The 15,791-nt window shown below is 42.1% G+C and overlaps 1 protein-coding gene across 1 annotated transcript; it reads right to left on the reverse strand.

Annotated features, from left to right (window-relative positions):
- Positions 1-290: 290 nt before the first annotated feature.
- Positions 291-15,583, reverse strand: dhx8 (DEAH (Asp-Glu-Ala-His) box polypeptide 8). The gene is made up of 23 exons (XM_012879477.3): positions 15,404-15,583; positions 15,110-15,195; positions 14,944-15,016; positions 14,632-14,723; positions 13,129-13,235; positions 12,616-13,008; positions 12,378-12,522; positions 11,971-12,177; positions 11,152-11,239; positions 10,670-10,767; positions 9,004-9,151; positions 8,346-8,527; positions 7,172-7,366; positions 6,861-7,046; positions 6,567-6,777; positions 6,292-6,473; positions 5,296-5,436; positions 5,044-5,199; positions 4,805-4,942; positions 4,549-4,677; positions 2,562-2,758; positions 2,292-2,471; positions 291-1,083 (listed from the first exon to the last, which is right to left on the reverse strand). The coding sequence occupies exons 1-23, from the start codon at positions 15,510-15,512 to the stop codon at positions 864-866; spliced, it is 3,663 nt and encodes a 1,220-aa protein (XP_012734931.2). The 5' UTR covers positions 15,513-15,583; the 3' UTR covers positions 291-863.
- Positions 15,584-15,791: the final 208 nt, after the last annotated feature.

The raw sequence follows: 15,791 nt of genomic DNA on the forward strand, positions 1-15,791 counted from the left end.
AATTACTTTTAGAAGACCTCTGGTTAGTAAGGAGAAAAGTACCTAAGTAAGTAGGTACTTACCTCGGGCTACACATCGCCTTGAACACCATCACCACAGTCAAACACGGTAGTGGCATCATCATGATGTGGGGGAGACTTTTAGTTTGTTACTGTCTAGTTAGTTTTAGTTACCTATGAAAACGATGAAAGGTGCAGCAGAGTAATCCATTTGACAGAAAAAGATAACTTTTTATATTTTAATAGACACTGAAATTATTTCAGAATTTATGAAAAAAAAAAAAAAATCAATTAGACAATAGCAAACTTTCCCCTTTAATGAGAAGATATCTTCGGTTGTATTACAGTTGCGGATACGCAGATGACATTTGCCTTAATTATCATGCATGTACCAAAACATGTTTCATCATCCTGTAGGTTTTAAACATAGGAGCTAACAGAGATAAAGACAAAAAAGGCCAAATCTGTCCGCTTCAGGTCTTTCTTTAGGCCCAACTGTATACGGAGTTAAAATAAATAGGTTATTGTTAACGATTGTTAAACTGTTTGCAAAAGAAGGGAGAGATACGTTCTCCTTTAGTTGCTGCTTTGTTTCTTTTAAGGGTAAAAAAGACATTTTCTGACATAATGCCATGACCATTTCTGACTAAACTTGCTGAAATCCTTGAAAATTTTTAAATTGAAGAAAATTTACAATTTTTTATTTTTTTTTTACAAATAAAACGAATACAAACCACAGCTAAAAAGTGATTTGTGACAGGAACTCTAAACCCGTCGGTTTATCTGTCCAATCCTGATGCAACGCCTCGGCGCTGACAAACACTGTCCAAAAATCCACGCCGTGGATTTGCGACGCCACGCCGATCAACGGCGCCTGAAGGCGCGGGAGATTCGCCAGGCGTTTGGTTCCTCGTATCGGTTGTACAACGGCTCCAGGCGCTGCTGCTTCTTCTGCTTGCTGAGGCGCGTGGGATCGGAGACTTTGAAGAAGGCGGGCGCGAATTCAACGAGCCAGCGCGGGTCGATGGTCGTCACCTCCCTCATGTACTCCTTGGTGGTCAGCACCAGCTCGTGGTACACAACCCTGTGAGAAAGAGAGGCAGGACGTTCGATACTGACACCTTTAAAAAGCATTTCTGTTTTATATATATAATGAAAGTAAGAATGAACTTAAGAAAACGAACCACTCGGATACATTTTTATTAATGTATCCCCTTTCCAAAAAGCCAAGGACAGATGTGCCTAAAATATTCAAACCCCAACGCAAATTAGATTCATTGGCCAAATTACACAAGTAATGTTTAAGTGGTTAATTAAAACTAATATTACAAATACTTTACCTAGTTCAACACTAAATCTTATTTTCAATGAGTACTGCATTGAAGCAAACATTTGCTCCCATTTTGGTCTCGGCACATCTGATGCAGCCAATCAAGGCCTTCGTTGTTCCATGAAGTGTTTAAGGAGCAACAACTCATACATCTGGACTGATGAAGGTGACATTTTAGCAAATCTTCAAAATATGACAGCAAAAGTCAAGAGAATTGTCCAAAAATATTAAGAGAAGAGGTCACTGGCAAACAAGGAAAGAAAACAACGGCTCTGAATGTTGATAATATGATTGGCTGTATAGCTGGAAGTTTAAAGTTAAAGGAAATGTTGCTACGCCACCTGGTGGCAGAAAGAGGAAACCATTATCCACTGCCACCAGATCCCTGAAAAAGCAAGCCTGACCTTCAAAGAGGACAGTGATCTGAAAGTCTACAAAGGAATGATATCAGAAAATGTTCTGGAAAAACACCAGTGAAGCCAGCCTGGTCACCTGACTTGAAGTCTGCTGAAAAAGGCAAGAAACTGGAGGCCGTCCTGAAGGACCCTGCCAGGACCGGTTGTCTGGTTAGGAATCACGTCTGCAGCCGGTCTTAACAGCAATGGCGGCTCTAAGAGCTAAAGATGCTCGTCATGAAGATGCTGAATCATTCTGGGACCGCAGTAGTCATTGTCACACTTGTGATACTAGTTGTGTAGAACTATTTAAATTGGTTTATTTATCACAAACTGCTAGTTCGTACACATTTTGCTGATAAACCTAATTTACAGCGTGTTCCGGTCCATCTGGAGTGTTTCCTAACACCTTTGGTGTTCTGCATGTAGATGAACAAAATAGATTTAAAGAATCCTAACTACTAACAGTTTCTATGAAGAAAAACTAAATTGCATAAAAAACAGGTATTTAAGATGAGCAGTTCTTTTCTAAATAGTAAAATGTGCAGAGTTAAAATGTGGCCGTACCATTCAGGCTGCCTGTTGAACAGGGCACTGGAGGGGTGGATGTAAACAACTTGTTGGTCTATGAGGGTCCGGTAGCCCTCCTGAGGATCCTTCTTAGCCGCATTCCTGAAGAAACCACTGCAGATGGCCTTCTGGACCCGCACGGTGGCTTTACCACAAGACACCACATCCAGTTTGTGTCTGGAGGCGAAGGGGAAAGGAGTAAAGTCTTCTATCACGTAGCTTAGCATTCTTTCTTCTGACCGTGCAGGAACATTTTTTTTTTTTTACCTGTCCATAATTCCCAGCATCTGTTTGCGAATATCCTGGGCTCTGCGCAGGGAGCGAGCCTGGATGAAGTTCTCGTAGCACCAGGGGTTGGAGAACTTGTTGTTCTTCCATGAGTTGTACACGGCCAGCAGGGTGAGGTGGTCCCCCTCGGGTTGGTGGAACTTTGCCTTCTTCTGGTCGGCCAAGGCCTGTTTGTCCTGGAGCCAGAAATACGCTCATGAACAGAGGTGCTTCTCAAACAAGTTACAAAAAAGTTGGCTTTTTTTTTGACCACTCGGTTTAGAAAGTGAAACTCATTACATAGATTGATTACAGCTATTGTAAAATATTTTCGAGGCTCATTCCTTGTCATTTTAACGATTGCGGCTAATTTAATGAAAAATCTAAATTCAGTGTCTTGGGAAATGAGAATATAGCAGAAGATCAATATTCTGACAGAAATGTCAGGCTTCTGAAAGGTATGTTCTCAGATGCATGTTCTATGCACTCAATAGGGAATTCCTTAAATGACGTCAAATTACTAAATTTAGACCAGGCGGTGCTCCTGTGGTCGGACAAGCTGTGCAGAGTGGTGAAGCAGACAGCTCTGTCCCAAACACGGGAATAAGGAAACACTGCTGCTTCAGTGTCTGCCGGAGTGACTCTCCACATGACCGTGGTGACTATTTGGAAAGGAGTTTTTTTTTCCATTCCCTTTCCTAAACCCTGAAAGAATGCTGAGAAATGCCATCGTTGGATAAGAGCTTGTAAGCAGGAGGGCTTTAAAGTTTAGCTGTAATTTTATTCAGTGTTTATTTGATCACAAGAGATCTGTTTGATATGATTAATTCACGCGGGTCTATCTAGAAACAAAAAAATACACGAATAAGCAGACAGTTGTGACGGACTCAGGAAGAGACATTTTTGGTTTCAGCAGACAGACACGCGACAATCCAATAACGACGCAAATATTATTGTCGTGAGACATCTGCAAATGACCACAGAGCCGTTTCCTTTCTGAGAACGGGTTATTGAGGGATCAGTCGAGTTTAAACAGACGTTTTTATCCATTAGCCAAAGGTTCTGGGTCTGTTCAAACAACCTCGTGCCGATGTGTTAAATCTTCAGTTTTAGCCCACTAGCAGAACGGAGCGTTGTGTGGTGCGGCTCAAAGGGACCAGACCACGACAGAACCCTGTTTATTGGGCTGTCCATGCAGCTGATAACAGCTAGCGCTAGCTTACAGCTCTCTTGTTCGGGCGGGTTACAACTTCGCTGATGCACGTCAGCTTTATGTTGCATCCAAACATCCGTGTCATACCGGGTTTTTTTATGCTTTTTTCTTTTTTACCTGTTGTACTTTGAGATCTTTTGATGGAAAGTGCAGTATAAATTAAATGTATTATTATTATTATTATTATTATTATTAGCTTAGCATGTAGCACCGCTACGCTCTCGGTCTAATTTAGGCATAATTTTGAAAACTTTCGGCGTAACGTACCGTTACACTAAAATGTACTGGATAAAAGCTTGCTGGTTGGAGTTGCTAATTTTCCCCATTCATCCTCTCAGGTATGTTCCACGTTTTTCAGCCGGTTGTGGATGCAGCTGTGTCATTTAATACGATGGCTTACCAGTTTAAATGTCTTTTGTGTAAAGAAAATGTATACTGTCCGGTACAACATATATATATATATATGTTTTTTTTCCCTCTTTATGACACATTTTTTGACTGATGCAACTTATATTCCGGAGTGACTTATAGTCCGACAAATATGGTAGTTTAATTGGATTTATTTTTAAAAGTAGATGCTGGATCTTTTAGTATTTTTTTTACATTTTCCTCCTCAGCATATTTCTTTTTCATCTGAATTTTTCAGAATGTCGTCAAGTGTGGAAAAAGTGCTTAAATCATTTATCATGGTCTCGCTTTCACTTTAACATCCCGAACTTTTTAAACCCCCATTTCTAATACAAAAAAAAAAGTGATATTATGTGGCGGGTGTACCTTGGGCCTGTAGAAGACGTTCTGCACAGACAACATGGACACAATGGTGAGCATCTCTTCACTGCAGCCGAGGTGGACGGACATGATCAACATCTTGCACAACATGGGCTCCAGTGGAAACTCTGCCATCTGGAAACAAGAGATTTGGTGTTTCAGTGAAAAAGAAGAAGAAGAAAAGAAACAACCTAATAACATAATAACAGATTAAGTGATTTTACTGGTGCAGAGAGACACCAGTTAGTCTAAGCATCCTTACCCTTCTACCCAGTCTTGTGAGTAAGCCCTCATCATCCAAAGCTCCTAGGGTGTAAAGCTGCTCCATGGCTGTGATCAGAGTCTCCATGGGAGGAGCGTCCATGAAGTCAAACGACAGCAGGTCATTGATGCCCATGGCCTGACGGAGAGAAGGGGTAGAAAGGTCAAAACTCCAAGACTGTGAGAGGAGGAAAGGGGAAAGAACTCAGATCATCGACGTAAACAAGCAGGATGGTTAACCTTGAGCGACAGCACAGTGCTGGCCAGGTTAGTTCTCTGGATCTCGGGCACGTTGGTTGTCAGCATCTCGTCTCTGTAGGCTCTCTCTGTGTAGAGCCTGTAACACTTCCCAGGACCCGTTCTGCCGGCCCGCCCCGCCCTTTGCTTGGCCTGGGCCTGAAAGCAGAAGAGATCAGACGTCGTTTTAGTTTAGAGTCCGCAACGAAGAGGTGAGGAAACCACCGGCACGTTCAGAAGCCCGACCCGGAGCACCTGTGAAATGGGCGTCACCACCAGCTGGTCGATGCCGGTCTTAGAGTTGTACACCTTCTGCTTGACGAAGCCGGGATCCACCACGTAGTAGATGCCATCGATGGTGAGCGAGGTCTCTGCGATGTTTGTAGCTATGACAACCTGAGGGGAAGAGAAGATGTATGTCCAACTGACTAAAAGAAAATGTACGACGGAACATCTAAAGTTATTTCCTGCTATTTTTCTTAAAGTGGCCGTATATCCTTATAATCTTTTCAGGTGGTTCCTCTTGGTTTCTGTAAGCCTTAAAAGTTTTTTTTTTGTTTGTTTTGGTTCGTATTTCAAACATTTCTTTTCCATAAAACTCGTTTTGTTCCCTTTGTTAAGCCACTTAATTCTGATCAATGAACCAGTCTGGCAGAATCGTCTCAAAAAACCAGGCCAACTAATTTGATTAGAAGAATGTATAGTCCCTAGATGGGAAGTTTTTTGTGAGTTTATCACATTAAATCCACGGAAAACACAATGAAGTTTGTGGTCGTAATGCGAGTGAATGCTGAGTAGTTCTCTAGGAATAGATATTTCTAAAAGGCGCTGTAAAAAAACAACAAAAAAAACTCTCCATTTTTCTTGGTACAACAAGCTAACCTCTGGATCAGGTCTTCAGCTGAAGGCCTGCATGTTTTAAAGGCGACACTAATTTAAAGAGTTCAACTCTCTTTTCCAGCCTTTACCTGCTTTTCTTTGCTTCACTGTGCAATTTTATTAGGAAATAAAAAAAACATAATTGTTGTGTGTTGCGTGTTTGACCCAATAAAGAAAAAATTTTAATCTAGAAATCTGGTAAAAAAAAACTCAAAATGCAAGAAATCACATGTAGTTACTGATATCAACAGCCTGACGGGGCAAGCAGGAACGGAGTACCCTCCAGTATTATTTTCGATAGTATGAGAAATGAATCCCATTATGTGTACGTATATTCAAACCAACATTCCTGTTTTTGTAATTTAAAGGTACCTTTCTGCTTCCTGGGGGTGCAGGGTCAAAGATCCTGGTCTGCATCTCACTGGGCAGAGCAGAATAAACTGGGAGAATGATGAGTTCAGGGACATCGGGTCCAAGAGACTTCATCCTCTCGTACAGAATCTCGCAGGCGGTGTCGATCTCTTCCTGCCCGGTTAAAAACACCAGGATGTCACCTGAAAGAGGTCACGGTAAGAACATTAACACTGCGACGCAGCAGGCTTTGAATGATAACGGCGCCCCCCCCCCCCCCGGCTCTGCGGACCTACCTGGAGGCTCGGTCAGGTGAATCTGCATGACGGTGATGAGGCTGGCGTCCAGATAGTCCGTCTCAGGTTCTTTGGTGTAAAGGACCTCCACCGGATACGTTCTGCCCGGGATGGTGAAGATGGGGGCTTCGTAGAAATACTGAGAGAACTTCACGGCGTCCAGCGTGGCCGAAGTCACGATCAGCTTCATGTCCGTGCGTTTCTGTACCGTCTAAAGGAAAACAAGCTCTCAGAAATGTTCTGCATTTCCCTCTTGAAATAATCTCACGAAGCACATTTCTCCAGGTTGCTTACCTTCTTGAGGAGACCAAACAGAACATCGGTGTGGATTGTCCTCTCGTGGGCCTCGTCCAGCATGATGATGGCATACTGGCCCAGCTCAGAGTCGATCAGGCACTCCCTCAGCAGCATGCCGTCTGTCATGTACTTGATCACGGTCTCTGGACTGGTGCAATCCTCGAATCGGATGGTGTAACCCACCTGCAGAAAGACAAAACCTCCGACCATTTACCAAAGCTCCACCGCACACCTAGAGACGTCCCTACGAAGGCGCTAAAAGCCAGCGGTGTGTCATGATCCATGGCCCTGAAGGAGCAGGAACTCACCTCTTGTCCCAGACAGCATCCATACTCCTCAGAGACTCGCTTGGCCACCGACATGGCCGCGACACGCCGGGGCTGCGTGCAGCCGATCTTCCCCCTGGTGGTGTAACCCGCCTCCGCCAGGTACTGAGTGATCTGGGTGGTCTTCCCGGAGCCGGTCTCTCCGATGACGATCAGGATCTGGTTGTCGTGAACCGCCTGCGACAGGACGACATGGAGGGGATGTTTACAGCCTTCACACCTGGATCACGTCCGCTCATGAACAAATTCAGCGAGAGGACAGACCCCAAGAAATTCCTTTCATCACCAAGATCATATGTTCGTAATCTTGATCTGTTGGTTTATTTTGTCTTTTTTTTTTTTTTTTAAATCAGCAATCCACCATACTATTTTCTGCAACTGTCGTCCATTCATTCAGGAACATAACAGGCAGGAGAAGAGCGAAGATGATGTTTTATCCTTTTAGGTTTTCAACATATTTCTGTCATGGAACATTGCTGCTTATGGACATGTTGGCAGCCTTTTATAAATCTATATTCAGATAAGGGTCAATGTATATTCTCTGGGGAATACATACAGAGCTGTACTGATGGCTTGTAGAAACTAAACTCAGTTATTTAGTGGTTATTTAGTAAAACAATGTTTCCCACAGACTCCTTTCTGACACAGGTAAACGGACTTCCCTTCTGCTCATACAGATAATCAATGACCTCGTATGGGAGGAATAGAGATAGAGTGGATCTGATCCGACATCAGCATCGAACCCGAAACCTGATTCTGATTCCTGGATCAGACGTTGGGGTGAAGCCACCGATCCATCATCCACCCGGCCTCGTCCTGTTGCTGGAGGTCAGAGGATCTGTTCTGATTGGACTCTGGATGTTTAGGCTTTCAGCCAAGAGATCCTGCTGCGCACTCAAAATATAGCCAGTAATCTCATCGGTTTTTACACAAACAAAATGAATAAATACATTTGTTTTCTTAGATTAAGCAGCTTACTTCACATTTAAACAAAACGGGCGGAGCCTCCGGTGGAAGCCTGGTGTCATTGGACAGCCTGACTGCTGCTTATCAGTTTCTACTGGGATGTTTTCGTGTTAAACCGGGGGAGATTTTCCCTCTGAGACCAGAAATCCAAACTCCGATGAGTAAACCACTGAGTTAGTGAGGTACACACCTGAATGAGCTGCTCCTTTAGTTTGTAGATGGGCAGGCTCTCCCTCTGCTCCAGGATGGAGAGCTGGGTCTTTTTTCCATAAGAGGCCTTGTTGCCTCCAAAGGCATGTTTCTTCCATTCAGGAATGTCATTGGGCATCATCCCGATCCCCCTCATGTTAGCCGCAATCTGCCTGCCATCCACTGTAAGAGAGGATTCATGTGTTCGTTAAACACTCCAACGGAGCTCATAACGTCAGGAAAATCCCAGCTGGCTAAGGCGGAATGACGAAAACCGTTCAGACCTCCTCGAAACTACTGAGGATTTACAGAAGTTATAAACTACAGCGTATTGGACCCATCGGGCCAAATTGGGGGCTGCAGGAAGCCAGATAGGAATCTCCTGCACTAGAAGGCCTAATTTCTGCCCGCATGGAGGAAGTCTCATGCCTGACTCAGACTGGCCTGTGGTTCTAATAAAGCAGGAGCAAAACAACAACGACATGCTGTACAGAAATAATCTTCCTTAAGATCACCAGACAAAACCAGAGAGCATTTATAATCAAATAATATTAAATCTAAAAACCTTAAACAATCCAAATTGTAATTTAAAGGACAATTCATCATCAATGGAGGCAGCTCAGGAACAATTTAACAGGCACATCTAATGGACTCCTAACCGTCTGGCAGAGGGTCGACCCAGTGTTTGTTCAGCCCCATGGGGATGGAGTCCATCTCCGCCTCTCGGGCGGCCTGTTTCAGCTCTCGCCTCTCCTTCGCCAGAGCGCTTTGCATCATGGCCGCCTGTGACAGCGAGCCGTCTGGATTCTGGGAAGACAGAAGGATGTCAAAATTACAAATAAACGCCAAGATGCGATTTCAGAGCATTGATAAAAGCGCCAGATCTCAAACTACACTAAGAAAACAACCATTAAACAACGCTCTTGTTCTGCTCCTCTTTTAACATCTGGTTTCACATTTGTACAGAGATCAGACTTTAATTTTATATCAGTATTCTCAGACACTATAAAACTATAAAGACAGTGCGGACGATGGATATCAGGTAAAAGCAGTTTTCCTAATGAGATTGTAACTTAAATCAAAAGGTTTTGTCTTTTTCATTGTAAAATGACCTTAATTATGTGAGACTGTACTGAGTAATACTGAAAAAGCTGCTTATATATCGACCCATTCTTTTATTTAAGCTCTCATAAAAGCTAGAAATCTGTATAAAACCTCGAGGGTTAAAGTGATAGACTTGAAAATGGAGGCCACATACGAAGCAAAACTTCAAGTAAAAAGGTGAGACACATTCCTGTGTTTCTCACGCTACTGGTTGCAAACTGCAAGTAGGTCCTCTAAAAGTTTATTTTCAACACATTTCCCATCAAGGGCAGATTTTGAGAGAAAACAACAAATTGTTATATCAACAGATTCTCTCTATTAAGCTGTGAATCTCTGCAGCTCCTGCAGAGTTACCAGGGGCCCCTTGGCCGATTGCTTCTCTGGTTTATACTGTTGTTTCCTTGGCTGATAGTTTAGGTGAACAGTCACGTCTTGGTAGCTTTGTAGTTCTAATACTTTGTATTGATCACATAAAACCCCAATTAAATACACAGAAGTCTCTGTTTGTAATGTGACTAAATGAGCAGAACCCGAAGGATTGTTAACAACCTTACAAGGCACTCTATAATGATATGAAGTAAGCAGTTTGTTATAATTCAGATTATAACCAATGTTTTCCATAATGACTTTTTTCTACATGCGGACGTAGGAAATTCAAAAAGCAAATTCTGAACACGATACTTCAATAACAATACATATCCAATACATATCGATCAATAGAAGTATATCGACGACAGAAAAAAAGTTTAATGGAAGAACAGTTTTCCTTCCTTTCGCATTCTAGTAATGTAGGTTAATATTACAGTCATTACATCCTCCCAACCAATCATAACGCAGACCCAGGAACGCGCTGTCACCAAGCTCCGCCCCTCCAAAGAGTTCAGAGAGCACGCCTTATTTTTTACTATTTATAAACTTGCAGTTTTGGTAAAAAGTTGGTTAAACAATAAGTTTAGTATGTGTTTGCGTTCTGTATCTAAAAATAAGTTGCTAAGCAACAGCATAAAATGGCCAAGGCCGCAGTTGAAATAGATGTTCTCAAATTTTTTACAATAATATCGATCGATATGATTTATATTTTATTGATTTGTTTTTTATGATATGGTCCAGCCCTACTGTGTAGCGCTACATCATAGACTTGAAAAGCTACCAGTAAGCACCAAAAGCGAGCCCTTTCTTTATTTAGGCAATAAAAGACAAGCCATGCAGTCTGCAGTGTACCTTGACGATCTTGACGGGGCTCATGTCCATGCTCTGCTTGGTGTGTCCTCTCAGGAACGGCGGCTCCTCTTCAACAAGCTCGATTTCCAGGTCCTCATCTGTTTGAAAGCAACCAACCAGTGAGCCAGTGGCAATGGACAGCCAATATAAAGCACTCTGAAACCTTATATACAATTAGAACAATCCAATTCAATAACACTGGGTGTTGTGTAGGATAATCTTGGGGGGAGATCTTGTTTAACAACACTGTAATAACAGTTCATCTTTATATCCTATTTGTTAATAAAATAACTGACCGTACGTGATTATACACATAAGTCATTTCAATTTTAATGGAAGTTTAATATTTAATTGAAAAAAATTATAAAATATATTTTAGTTAGATTAGAAAAAAATGTCATTATTGTAGACATGTTTAAAGTATTTTTTTAAATGAACGATGTTCTTCATGTGAGAAAAAGGAAGCTAAATCTATCGCTTACCCTCTTCATCATCCACTTTAGGAAGAATCCCCGTCTCATCGTCGAAATCTGGGAACTCTTCTTTGGACAACACGTTCGCAGCAATCATCTGAGTACAGGAAACCCCAAAAGATCAGCGTCATAAAATACTCCTGACAAATGTTACATCATTTTTGTTAGAGACGCTCACAGATCCATAAAGAAATTATCAGTTTTGAACTAGATTCATTTTTGGATATGGCTAGCATCAGCTGTTTTAGGTGTTTTCAGCCTCTGGGAGCAGCCCAGTACATGTGATGACAATCCAGTCATTTTCCAGATGCACATTCTGTTTACAGAACCTTGCAGAACTTTTCATACCCGCTGAGCATTTTTGCATTCTGTTACATTTCAACCATAAACTTAGTCTTCTTTTAACCACAGCACATTCTTCCAGACACTGTAATGACCAACAGATGACAGTAAGATGCAAACCATCCAGCAGGCCCAGTTTATGAACTTCATTTCTCCTTTCTGTCTGAGCTCTACCCAACATCCTTTGCTTTTCTTTCTCAGACTCCTACATTATTAATGGTAAGTGACCCATCTGCTGAGTAATAATACACATCAAAATGTGAACGGATAAAGACAATGTTGTCATAGCAATCAATTCTGCATTTCATTGTTCTTGCAATATCTTTAAATAATTGTGGACATCTGCTGCAGCTAGAGCAGATAATACCCGTTTAAACAATGGCAGATGCATTTTAGTTAGTCATATCAGTGTTGAATGAGAGACCTTAACCTTTTTAAATCCATAGTTAGTGAAATCCTTTCTCAAGTTAACCAGAGCTTGCTAACCTGTTTGATCTCCCACTTCTCCGGGTCAGAGATTTTGGTGAGCCTCTTGCGCTCCAGCGTGTCGTCCTGCTCCAGTTCGGGGGCGTGGCCCAGGTTCAGGTTACTCGGTCTGTCGGGGTTCCTCATGGAGATGTCGTCGCCTCCTTCTGGCCCCACGTTCCTTCTCCTGTTGGGGTTCAGATCTTCTCCTGTGTCCTGGTCCACATCCTGGTAGGAAAGAAAAAAGAAAAAAAAGAATGAGGCAACTCAGTGATAAAGACCCATCAGTCACCCTAAACGAGATGCTAACGTCTTAACATCTTTGACTTGTCAAATTAATACTGGATTTATTACAAACCAATACTTTTAACAGCACATTTTCTCCATACTCATGCCTTTTATTATACAGCAACAACATTGGCTCTTACCTTCATACTGAGGCTGGTCTTGGAGCCAGTGAATGACAGCACCTTCACTTTAACCCTTTGGCCCTTGCTGACGACGTCAGCCACGTTAGCGACCCGGCCCTCTCTGCGCAGCTCGGAGATGTGGACCAAACCCTCCCACCGCTTCCTAAACGGCAATAAAACAAACGAAGAATGAGTTGAAACAGTGAAAAGCAACGCTCTGAAACCTGTGCTTTCTGGCTTCTTCTCTCACGCGGACCTTAGCCCCTCCAGCTGAACAAAGCATCCAAACTGCATGATGCTGGTAACTTTTCCGTTGTAGATGTCGCCGACAGAAGGCTCCTCCGGAGGAGGCCGGTCCACGTGTTTGTCTTTCCAGCGCTCAGAGTCCCTGTCCGAGTCTTTCCTGGGGCTGGGCGATCGCTCGGCCCAGCGGGAAGATTTGTCTTTTCTTTTACCGCGATCTCTGTCCCGATCCCTGTCTCTGTGCCGGTCACGGTCCCAGGAGCGAGACCTGGATCTGGACCGCGAGCGGTGCCGTCTCTTCCTGTCCCCTTCTCGGTCCCGGTCCCTGTCCCTGTCTCGGTCCCGGTCTCTGTCTCTGTGCCTGTCTCTGTCTCTACTTCGGCTACGACGCTTGCTTTTTTCCGATCTGCGGAAGTAAAGGAGAAATCTACATGAAACAAATATGCACGTCTATAGTAACACAAAAACCAGAACTTGGAAACAGTTTCTCTCCTGTTTCATGTGCTTTAAACAGAATCTGTCTTACTTGGTCTTGCTGGCTTTGGAGTCCGCCACACTCACACTGGGCATGAACATCTCCAGTTCTTTCATCGCATCAGCAGCGACTTTCACGTCGTCTTCATCCAGCAGCCGCTACAAAGTTCAAACAAAAAACACACATATCATACTACACACTTATTTCTACTTGTGTTTTTGCACATATTAATCTTTAGTGAATATATTTGTTAAACTATATTTGTTATACCTAGAACCTTGTTTTTCAAAATATCTATTGGATATATATATATATATATATATATATATATATATATATATATATATATATATATTAAACACGCTCCACTAAATCCGATACTGCATGTTTATAAATACTTCTAAATTAATTAAACTTAAAATCCATTACACATAACGTGATATGTTTATATACATCATTTTATGATTATCGTTTGCAACTTATGAAAACCAAACATTTAAAAAAAACATTATTTTTTTTTCAAAAAGACCAAGAAACAGATTTTTAACAGAGAAACGTGGAACTTCTGAGACACCGATTCCAGCTATAGTTCACTAAGGTCTTTAATGGGATTTACTTCATCACCTTTTTTCTACCAAGCTCTTTTCTTCGAGTCGGCTTTAAATTAATATGCTTGGATACCAGGGCTGCAACAATACATCAATCCACATTGATGCATTGATTTAAGGATTAACGATTACATTGATGCAACATGAAAAAAATCAATCCATATTTTTAAGATATTTTGAAATTCAGGCAGGAGATTTTGGTGAGCAGGTGATCTATTATTATTATTATTATTATATTATTATTATTATTATTATTAGTGTTTTAAAATTAGACAAATGCTGTGTCTGATTTTAATGCCTGACACCTGGAAGAATTTATAAATAAAATGGTCCAATCATGGTTCTCAACCGGGCACTCCGGCTTCCTCCCACAGTCCGGGTCAGAAAATGGATGGATGGATGGTCCAATCATATATATATTTTTTTGTGAGTTGATATCAATGTAAAGAACAGTGTTAGATGGGTAGATGATATGTGTATCATCTACACAGACTTAGTAATATCGGTAAGCATTGCATCATCATACAAATAAAATCGATATAACATCGTATTGTGATAAAGCAGGTGATTTACACCACTTCAGGATACAGAACTCCCCGAACAGTCGGCTTCTTTAGCAATGAGTTTGCGGATTACTGTAATTCTGGAGGGTGTCAGTAACTGTCATTTTTTTCCCCCTGGTCAAATGTAACACTCATTTTCTGAGAAACTTAAAACTTTTTCTTTAGCTTCAACTTATAACCATCAAAACGAACAACAAAAAAAACAGTTTGAAGTATATCAGTCGACCTCGTATTTGAAATTGGACTACAGAATAAAATTCAGTTATTGATGATATAACAAGTTTAATCATCCTTGTAAAAACCAGCAAACGGCAGTAGTCCTGATAGATGCAGAAACAATCTTAAAAGAAACGAGGCGATGGAGGAAACAAACTTTAACATACCTTTGGTGATGGATCGTTGGGTCGACACAGCGCAGGAAACAGTTCCTTCAACTTGTCTTTCTCGTTTCTTGGCTTGACAGAAGCATCAAAGGCTGTGGGAGCAACCACACAGAGTGAGTGTCCACAAATCAGACTGCAACACTTTTTCAGAAAGTGAAATTCGTGTATAGCTTCGTTACAAAAGGAAGTGACATATTCTGGGCCTTTTTTTTTTTTTTTTTGCTCTTCTAATTTCGATGATTATGGCTGACTTCAGCCTCAGTCCACTGCCCGTCAAGGTCAATAAAAAAAAAAAGACGAGTGCAGACTTACCTTCACTTGTTGACGCCTTGGGAGGAGGTCGCATCGTCTGAATGAGCCTGAGCAAGTTACTGGCCAGAGAGTCCTGCAGCCAAAGGCACCAAACGGGACACATTAGGGAGCAGTTTAGGCAACAATAGCTCAGTCGGGCTGTTAAATCCGCGATTGACTGACTTACAGTGAATTCGGCTCCATTTTCGAGGAGAAGAGCTTTGAAGCCATCGAAGCTCGGCTGCTTTTCAGCAAGACTGATGACAAACTCGGCTAGGACAGCACAAACAAAAGGAAACAAATGTTAGTCCGGACTTTATAGGCTGAACCAGCGCTGCTTCGTGTTCGGATAAGTTAACTAAAGCAGACAGCAACATACAAGAAGGCCAAAGAACGGTTTGTGTGGTTGACACTTTAGCAAGGCAGCTAACAGACAAGCTAGCTGGTCTAGGGCGAGAACTTGAGTAAAATAAAAGCACACCTAAATCTTTGTCATTAATTCCCAGATGGTTGTCGAGCTCCGTGCAGACCTTCGACACCAAAGACAAGTATTCCAGCTGCGATAACTCGTCCACTCCACCGTCTGCCATTTTTCCCCCCACGAGCTTTGTTATCGTTCAACAACCGTTGACGACGGCAGCCATATTGGATGTGGGCTTCTTCCGCAACAAACACGTTTCCTGCGCCACCATAGACATTATATGCGCCACCCACTACCGGCCACACGATGGCGCCAAAGCACGCAGTTAAAACATAACCGCGTACTTCCATATATTGTTTTTTTTTTACAGGGGTTTCAGCTGCAGGTGTTACCAAACTGTGACCCATTGAAAGCAGGACATTTTAAAATAACTGCAGCATGATTTGGT

This window comes from Fundulus heteroclitus, chromosome 10 (assembly GCF_011125445.2).
Source record: "Fundulus heteroclitus isolate FHET01 chromosome 10, MU-UCD_Fhet_4.1, whole genome shotgun sequence".
In the NCBI taxonomy this organism is placed as follows: Eukaryota; Metazoa; Chordata; class Actinopteri; order Cyprinodontiformes; family Fundulidae; genus Fundulus; species Fundulus heteroclitus.

Excerpts from the sequence above, each read along its gene's own strand:
- dhx8 (XM_012879477.3), bottom strand. The coding sequence starts at position 15,512 with ATGGCAGACGGTGGAGTGGACGAGTTATCGCAGCTGGAATACTTGTCT. Across the intron at positions 6,778-6,860 it reads TGTTTGGTCTCCTCAAGAAG|ACGGTACAGAAACGCACGGA; the intron begins GTAAGCAACCTG and ends GTTTTCCTTTAG. Across the intron at positions 5,437-6,291 it reads CACCCCCAGGAAGCAGAAAG|GTTGTCATAGCTACAAACAT; the intron begins GTACCTTTAAAT and ends TCTTCCCCTCAG.